We start from the raw sequence: 9,200 nt of genomic DNA, 5'->3' as shown, positions 1-9,200 counted from the left end.
GATGTAAGTGTATAAAAGTTAAAATTATTATATGTACTTTTCTCAATTCGATTTATGTGACATGCTCTTATTAATCTATTCCAAGAAGAATGATATATTTTTATGTAGAAACTTATACTCCAACTATTTTAATTTATGTGAGGTAGTTTTGACTTGGCACGAAGTTAAAGAAAAAAAAACTTTTGAAACTTGTGTGGTCTTAAAAGCTAGAAAGGTAAACATTTTGTGATGTCATGACATTTGTGTGGTTATAAAAGCTTTCCATTAATAGTAAAAAAAGCAAAATAAAAAGTTTAAAGTTAAATTATTACTAAAATATAAAACATATCAGTCTTTTTTTGAACAGATTAATAAGAAAAGTGCATCATGTTGAATAAAACGGAGGATGTTTCAATTTTTTCCTTAATAAAAAGCTTTTATAATAACACAAATATTGTGGAACATAATTAAAATAATAAATTTATAATATTTTATAGCCACATAAATATTAGGCGAAATGGCTTATTATCCACCTAAACTTGCACCGGATTTTAAAGTCGATATATGAACTTTAGATTTTTCCATTTTAACACTTAAACTCAATCGATTACTTATAAGTGAACACCTTTAACCTTTGACTATGCTTATGTGGTAGCAACTCATCTAATATGGTCAAAGTGCGCGTTAATCACGCAGAAAAAGAGCGTCACTCGTATTACTAAACTTAAAAATATTAAAAATATGAATAAAAAAAGTAAAAGTAAATAAAAGACAAACAAATAAAAAATAAAAAAAGTCCTGAAACCTAAATCCCTCCCCGTAACTCCTTTCTTATCTTCTTCCTTACCCACTTCCCCCTCCCAACTCCAATTTCTTTCTCCCCACAGTTTCTTCCTGATTCCCCACCCCCCACCTCCTTTCTCTTCGTTGAGACTTTAAACAATCCCTTGGCCAGTCTTCATTTCTCCACAAACTAATCATTTTAGCGTTGGTTGATCTATCTCATTTTCTCAGTTTGACGACAAGTATAGCAGTGACGGTGTTTCCGGCGATCTTCTTTGGCCGGTTGAGACTACGAAATTGCTGAAAATTTTCAGGGGCGGGAAGTAATAGGTGCTCAAGGAGGTCTATTAATTTTGATTTTAACGAGTGCCACCGAGATGCCATTTTTTCCAATAAAAATCTTGTCGGAATGGTTTTGATATTTTTTTCGAAGATCTAATGGCTTGTTTGGACTAATTTCTAGATTGAGGTTTGGTTAAGATATATACTAGGATATGAATTGATCGTATTTGAATTTTTACCATTGGAAATAGTGGTTGAGGAAGGGAAGGTTTTGGAGGATTTATGGTGAAGAAGAAAGGAAAGAGAACAAAAACTAAAAATTTGGTAAATTAATTTTAAAAAGGATGGGACCTAGATGTTACAAATGTCAAATAATAAATGGTCTTAGTATCTGACGTGGTATTCATGTCATGTAATTGAACACGCTCTGAGGCAGGGGTTTATTATAAGTATTTTTATCGAGTTGGGGTGTTAAAATGGGAAAATTAAAAGTTTATGTATCAGCTTTAAAATCTGGTGCAAATTTAAATGGCCCAGAAGCCATTACGCCTAATTATTATGATATATTAAGTTTCAAATGTTTTTTTTTTGTTAAATTCTATAAAGTCAAATTACGTTATACAAATAACAATATTATCATTATTATCATTACCATCACCATCACCAATTCTACAAGATTTCAACTCGAACCAATGATGCATTGTATGTAGGGGTGTACATAGGTCGGGTTGGTTCGGATTTTACAATTATCAAACCAAACCAATTATGTCGGGTTATTAAATCTAAAGACCAAACCAAACCAATAACATTTGGATTTTTCGCTCTCGGGTTTTCGGGTTTTTTTTTCCCGAAAAATCTTCGTAGAACAAAACATATAAATTGTGCCCAAAATATTTCTTTAATCCTAGTAAGATACAACTATATAAAGTATTTTCCAAGAAAATAATACAAAATATGAGATGTGTCATGGTATTATCCTAAAATATTCAACAATAAAGACAATAAAATTATGTAATATAAATATTGCTAATTAAAAAGCCATAATAAAAATAAACATATTCTAAAAGTACTAAGTCATGCTAAAATAAGTAGACTAATAAGGGAGTATTAATTACATGATTAAACGCTAAAGAATAAATAAAAATAGGTTATGCATTTATCTAAATTAATGCAAAACAAAAAATAGACATTTACTAGATTTTTCATTCGTAGTATTGAATTGAATGTCTTTTGTTAGCATTAGTATTGATTTGATTTTGGTTTGGGCTTTTATTGGCATTGTTTAATTTACTAATATTAATGACTATAAAACTTATTGGAACATTCAAAAGTTCTAAGTCCAACCTTGAAATAATATCTTAAAAGATAAAATTATGAAATTTTTAAGAAATATTTATAAATTACATCACAATAAGTATATTTATATATTAAATATATCTAAAAAATTTATGTGTAGGGTTGGTTTTGGTTTCGGTTTGACTTTCTTTAGTTAAAATCAAACCAAACCAATTATGGTAGGGTTTTTTTCCTAACACCAAACCATAGTCGGTTTTTTTTCTTCGGTTTGACTCGAATTATCGGGTTGATGCGGTTTGTCGATTTCCTTTGTACCCCTAATTGCATGACAGTTTGGTGGAGAAATTGGACTAATAATGAATACTAGTATAATATACTCCATCCGTTTCAATTTATGTGAACTTATTTTCTTTTTAGTCATTGCCAAAAAGAATGACATTTTTCTATTTGGAAAGAATTTACCTTTATAAAATAATTTATAGCCCAGAAAATATATTTGTCTTATTTTACACCGCTAAGTTTAAATTGAAAAAGAGGGAGTACTCAGCGAGTCATTTTTGACCTCGAAACCGGCGTTCCAGCCAACCCAAATCAACTTTGAATTTTCCCATTTTTTAACAGTCTGGCGTGATCTCTTTTTTTGCACTTTCTTTGACGTTTTTGACTTGTTTTTTCCATCTATAAATATCTGCATTTCTTCAATCCTTCTTGCCAAAATCATCCAGATCTTTCCTTTCCTTTCGAGACATTTAGAGAGAGAGAAAGAAATTAAGAATGGGTTCCATTGGTGCTGAATTTTCAAAGCCACATGCAGTTTGCATACCATATCCTGCCCAAGGCCATATAAACCCTATGTTAAAGCTAGCCAAAATACTTCATCACAAAGGCTTTCACATAACTTTTGTCAACACTGAATTTAACCATAGACGTCTCCTTAAATCTCGTGGCCCTGATTCTCTCAAGGGTCTTTCTTCTTTCCGTTTTGAGACCATTCCTGATGGACTTCCGCCATGTGATGCAGATGCCACACAAGATATACCTTCTTTGTGTGAATCTACAACCAATACTTGCTTGGGTCCTTTTAGGGATCTTCTTGCCAAGCTCAACAATACTAACACATCTAACGTCCCACCCGTTTCGTGCATCGTCTCCGATGGTGTCATGAGCTTCACCCTAGCTGCCGCACAAGAATTGGGAGTCCCTGAAATTCTGTTTTGGACAACTAGTGCTTGTGGTTTCTTAGGTTACATGCATTACTACAAGGTTATTGAAAAAGGCTACGCTCCACTTAAAGGTACAAATACTTTCTCCGACATAGGCGGCACCCTTTTTGCTTCAACTATATAAGTATATATGTGTACAAGATTACAATATTACTTCTAAGTTATTAACTTTAGATCTTGAATTCACTGTTGTTATGCTTTTATGATTTATCGGATCTTGATGTATTTAGTTATTACATCGTGTATGTGCTACTTTCATCTAATACCGATACCAAATAACTCTGTCTATAAGGCAAATGGAAAGATATACTCCATCCGTTTCAATTTATGTGAACCTATTTGACTGGGCACAGAGTTTAAGAAAAGGGAGAAGTCTTTTGATCTTGTGGTGTAAAATGAGGCACATATATTTTGTGTGGCTATAAATCATTGTGTAAAGGTAAATTGTTTCTAATTAAGGAAAGAAGTCATTTTTTTTGGCACGGACTAAAAAAGAAATAGGTTCACGTAAATTGAAACGGAGGGAGTAGCTATTTTGAGACTTTTTTTGGTTGTTCTTGATGTATATAGCCAATTCCCATTATATTGGATATGCACGTGTTTTAACTTTTTCTCTTTTTGGGAAATTATAGATGCGGCTGACTTGACAAATGGATACCTAGAGACAACATTGGATTTTATACCAGGCATGAAAGACGTACGTTTAAGGGATCTTCCAAGTTTCTTGAGAACTACAAATCCAGATGAATTCATGATCAAATTTGTACTTCAAGAAACAGAGAGAGCAAGGAAGGCTTCTGCAATTATCCTCAACACATTTGAAACTCTAGAGGCTGAAGTTCTTGAATCGCTCCGAAATCTTCTTCCTCCAGTCTACCCCATAGGGCCATTGCATTTTCTAGTGAAACATGCTGATGATGAAAATTTGAAGGGACTTAGATCCAGCCTTTGGAAAGAGGAACCAGAGTGTATACAATGGCTTGATACCAAAGAACCAAACTCTGTTGTTTATGTTAACTTTGGAAGCATTACTGTTATGACTCCTAATCAACTTGTTGAATTTGCTTGGGGACTTGCAAACAGCCAGCAAACATTCTTATGGATCATAAGACCTGATATTGTTTTAGGTGATGCATCGATTCTTCCACCCGAATTCGTGGAAGAAACGAAGAACAGAGGTATGCTTGCTAGTTGGTGTTCACAAGAAGAAGTACTTAGTCATCCGGCAATTGGAGGATTCTTGACTCATAGTGGATGGAATTCGACGCTAGAAAGTATAAGCAGTGGGTTGCCTATGATATGCTGGCCATTTTTCGCTGAACAACAAACAAATTGTTGGTTTTCCGTCACTAAATGGGATATTGGAATCGAGATTGATGTAAAGAGGGATGAAGTGGAAAGCCTTGTAAGGGAATTGATGGTTGGGGAAAAAGGCAAAAAGATGAAGAAAAAGGCAATGGAATTGAAGGAATTGGCTGAAGCATCTGCCATAGAACATTCAGGGTCATCTTACGAGAACATTGAGAAGGTGGTCAATGATATTCTTCTTTCGTCCAAACATTAAGTTTAATGTAAGTTACTACATAATTAACGATGGTGTTTGAATTTAATCTTCCTTAATTTTCATTCTTGTGTTCTTTTAATAATACGTGCAAAGTAAGACTTTTCAAATTTTTATATAGAGTAGAGTTTTGAACAGAATACGGTAGGTGCATCAGTATTCATAGCATACAGCTAGTATCATGGCACCATTCCCAGAAAATACAACGCCCACGCTAATGTTTAATTTGTTACAGCTCTATTTTAGTCAATCATATACGTACATTCTTGATTCTTCTTAAATAAATAAAAGATAAAAATTATTCAAGGATTTGGTCTCATCAATAATTAAATTGATAATGATAAATAATTACGTAACCATGGGATAACATTTCATGTGCCCTCGAGCATATCACTCTTTCGTAAGTCCAAGTGTTTGTGACTTCATATTTATTATCCCTTTCTCTACTTTATTGCCGGAGACAAACAACTTGTCTTTCGCAGACAGGAATGGTCTTATCTGCTAGTACATTTATTTCGTAATAATAAGTACAATTTACATATAGATATATTTTTAAAGTGTTTTCAACTATTTATATAGAGTAGTTTTCAACAGAATAGGGTAGGTGCATCGGCATTTGTCGCACACAATCAGCAAACACCCACGCCCATGCGAATACTTGATTAGCTATAAAATTATACAAGTCATATTCTTTTTAATATTGCCGACACATTTGAATAAATAATGCAAAAGTAATAAAACAATGAAAGGTAAAACGTTTACATGTCAAGTGATATTATATCGATCGATACTATTTACAAAATTGCGGGTGCTTCGTTGTTTTCACCTTTGTTTCATAGATAAGAATGGTTTCTTGATAGGGTATATGTATATCCCTGCTCTATTATGATGATTTAACAAACTTACTGCTAAGAACTAGATAAGGAACTTGTTACACATACTCAAGAATTTAAGATCAACAAGTCTCCAGTCGGGGACACGGTTTAACTCTTCAGAGTCAAAGGAATAACAGAGAGAACAAATAGCTACCAATTCCCGTGGTGACTGTACAAGTCAAACCCCAGCTGTAAAGTTGCTGTCTGCACAAAAAAAGTACAATAGTCAACTTTATGAGGAATGCCCTTTACCTAACTTGCTTGCATCATTCAAGTGATATGACAAATGAATTATTAACATCAAGAAAAGGTAAAACAAAACACTTGCACATTCAAGAAAGAATCAAGCATTCTCTGAAGTGACCTATCAATCTCGCTAGTGACTCTCAAGGGCATCAAGAATACAGAACAACATAACGACGGATCAGTTCCCTGTATCGAGTTATTACATGTCCTTAGTTGTGTTTCACCTTTGTTAAACCACTCTACTCGTAATTCCTACTTAGCTTAGTTATAAGCATTATGTAGGAAATCTTTGTAAATTATAAACGCTTGTATTTGTGTCTTAGCTAGAGTTAGTCGAGGTGTAAGTTTTTGCAATAGAGATATTACAAAGCGGCTTGTAATAGAGTTGTTACAAGTTAGTGATGGATTAAAAGGTTAATTCCTAGGTTACAATATGTAGTAATCTAAAGTTTGCTTAATAGTGAAGTTGAAATCCTACAAGGGTATGTCGTGATTTTTGATCCCGTGAACTTGGAGTTTTTCACGTAAAACTCCATTGTGTCATTTACTTACTGCAGTGTGCGTGTGTTCTGTGGGAATTAACAGAGAACTTGGTTCTCTATATAGTTTGGTGGACCCTTAGTTTCTATCAATTGGTATCAGAGTGGCTTCTTTTTATCAGGCTAACACCTAGAAAGGATCCTCATGGCTGCTCCGCCAAACTTCGAAGAAGGTCAGTCTACCTACAGACCACCAAGATTCAACGACCAATACTATGGATGGTAAAAGACAAGGATGCACGACTTCATCACGGTTGAAGACTCAGAGCTCTGGGATATCATCTGCGATGGACCTTTCATTCCTACGAAGACCATTGGAGACCCCGTAATGACAGTTCCTAAAATAAGAAAGGAATATAATGATAATGACCGCAAGGCTATTGAAAAGAACCTTCAAGCTAAAAAAATCCTCGTCTGTGGTATTGGTTTCATATGAGTACAACAAGATTTCAACATGTTAATCTGCTAAGGAGATATGGAAAGCTCTCTAAACAGCTCATGAAAGGACAACACAGGTAAAACAGTCCAAGATTGACATGATAACCACAGAGTATGAGCTTTTCAAGATGAAGGACGATAAGTCCATTCAGGATATGCACACTCGCTTCACATCTATCATCAATAAGCTTCACTCTCTAGGAGAGATCATCCCCAGGAGAAAATTCTTCAAGAAGATACTTAGTGTATTACCTGGTTCCGGGGAAAGCAAAGTGAATGCTATCACAGAAGCAAAGGATCTGCAGGAGCTGACCATTGATTAACTTGTCGGCAATCTGAAGACTTATGAAATGAAGAAGAATAAGGATAATGAGAGAAGAGAGCCCAAAAGAGAGAAGAATCTGGTCCTCAAGACGGACAACAATGACTTAGGTGGTGATGATGCTGATATGGCCTACCTGACAAAAGGTTTCAGAAAATGGTTCGCAGAAATGGAGGCATTCCAAAAAGGGGCAGCTCCAGCAAGCCAAAAGGTTATGAACTATGTTATAAGTGCGGTAAGACAGGACACTCCATCAAGATTTCCCTCTCCTCAAGCAAGATCAGTACGAACACAATACTGACAAAGCAGCTAAGAGGAGCCTAGCTCCTTACGAACGATTCAATAGAAAAGATGTCACTAACAATATTGTAAAACAAGCTCTTGCTGTATGAGGAGACTCTTCCAGTGAATTTGAAGAAGATGATGATCATGGTGATAGCTCCATGATGGTAGTAGAAAGTGAAACAGTTGAGTCTGGCTCAATCTTTGCCCTAATGGCAAAATCTAACAATGATGAAAATGTCGATGATGATGATGAGGTAAACTTTCTAGATGTTCAAAGAAATCTAAAGTCTTATTCTCCAAAAAAAACTTATGACTTTGAGAAATATTTTAATTGATGCTTATCATAGTCTTATAAATGATAAAGATGCATTAATTGTGGAACTAGGAGAAATAGAACAGTCGAGAGATGATCTAGTAGTCATTGTGGTAAACTTAAAGGAAGCCATTGAGAGTTTGAAGAAAGAAAAAGATGCCTTAACTGAAAAAATTGCAAACATAGAACATGAGAGAGATGATCTAGTGGTTGTTGTGATCTATCTAAAAGAGACCATTGAATGTGTTATAAAAGGAGAAAGAAGTTTTAATAGAGAGGGTTGCTAACATTAAGCATGAAATAGATGACCTATTACTAGTAGTTGTAGACCTAAAGGAAACAATTGAGGAACTAAAAAGGGAAAGTAGGCCTAGGAACACTCAAAAAGGAAAGGAAGTTGCAAGTGAGGCACACCTTAGGCTTGAAAATGAGTTAAATCAATGAAATATAGTTTGTTTGCTAAGCTTGAGAAAAATAGACAACTTCAGGAAGATCTAGGCAAAGTGAAGAGTGACCTAGAAAAATCTCTTAAGTGGACCTAGTCCTCTAATGCAATCACTGCTATGTATACAAATAGTATGGGAAATAGGAAGGGAATCGTGTTTAAAAGGGAAAAGACTTCCTACAACCCCCATAACAAGTACGTTATTGTACCTGATAACTAGCTCTGCACTCACTTTGGTAACACTGAGAACTTTAAGGAAACCTATAATGCCAGATTTCAATCTCAACAAAAAACAATGTTTTTGCTGAAAAAGTAACTACTACTAAGGAACCTGGCCCTTCATATAAAAAATGTGTGGTGTCTGCTTGGACCAAAAGATCCCTCATTCCCCCATTTCCTCATTACAAAGACCCAAACTTGTTTGGGTTCCTACGTCTAACTCTTGATTTCCTTGTGCATGGAGCAGTGAAAGGGAGTAGCGAATAATGGTACATGGATAGCGGCTGCTTGAAGCACATGACTGGAAGTACAAATGATTTCCTTTCATTGAAGGCCCTGCAAGGAAGGAGTGTATCCTTTGAAAATGGCAAGAAGGGATACATTCTGGGAGTTG

General features: G+C 34.8%; 2 protein-coding genes across 2 annotated transcripts; both read left to right on the top strand.

Annotated features, from left to right (window-relative positions):
• The first annotated feature begins 3,038 nt into the window (after positions 1-3,038).
• LOC107759621 (7-deoxyloganetin glucosyltransferase-like) lies at positions 3,039-5,189 on the top strand. The gene is made up of 2 exons (XM_016577598.2): positions 3,039-3,634; positions 4,196-5,189. Exons 1-2 carry the CDS (start codon positions 3,115-3,117, stop codon positions 5,125-5,127), a joined length of 1,452 nt encoding a protein of 483 aa, XP_016433084.2. The 5' UTR covers positions 3,039-3,114; the 3' UTR covers positions 5,128-5,189.
• A 1,830-nt stretch (positions 5,190-7,019) lies between these two features.
• LOC107759620 (uncharacterized) lies at positions 7,020-7,545 on the top strand. Its single transcript, XM_016577597.1, has 2 exons — positions 7,020-7,203; positions 7,280-7,545. Exons 1-2 carry the CDS (start codon positions 7,020-7,022, stop codon positions 7,543-7,545), a joined length of 450 nt encoding a protein of 149 aa, XP_016433083.1.
• The last annotated feature ends 1,655 nt before the right edge of the window (positions 7,546-9,200 follow it).

Source organism: Nicotiana tabacum, chromosome 20 (assembly GCF_000715075.1).
Source record: "Nicotiana tabacum cultivar K326 chromosome 20, ASM71507v2, whole genome shotgun sequence".
In the NCBI taxonomy this organism is placed as follows: domain Eukaryota; kingdom Viridiplantae; phylum Streptophyta; class Magnoliopsida; order Solanales; family Solanaceae; genus Nicotiana; species Nicotiana tabacum.
The sequence above is the reverse complement of the archived record's forward strand: the minus strand, read 5'-3'. Positions and strand labels throughout refer to the sequence as shown.

What these genes read in the sequence shown, in the direction of transcription:
- LOC107759620 (XM_016577597.1), top strand. Translation starts at nt 7,020, where the DNA reads ATGCACGACTTCATCACGGTTGAAGACTCAGAGCTCTGGGATATCATC. An exon ending in TAAAAAAATCCTCGTCTGTG is followed by an intron (nt 7,204 to 7,279) that starts GTATTGGTTTCA and finishes CTCTCTAAACAG; the next exon opens with CTCATGAAAGGACAACACAG.
- LOC107759621 (XM_016577598.2), top strand. Translation starts at nt 3,115, where the DNA reads ATGGGTTCCATTGGTGCTGAATTTTCAAAGCCACATGCAGTTTGCATA. An exon ending in AGGCTACGCTCCACTTAAAG is followed by an intron (nt 3,635 to 4,195) that starts GTACAAATACTT and finishes GGGAAATTATAG; the next exon opens with ATGCGGCTGACTTGACAAAT.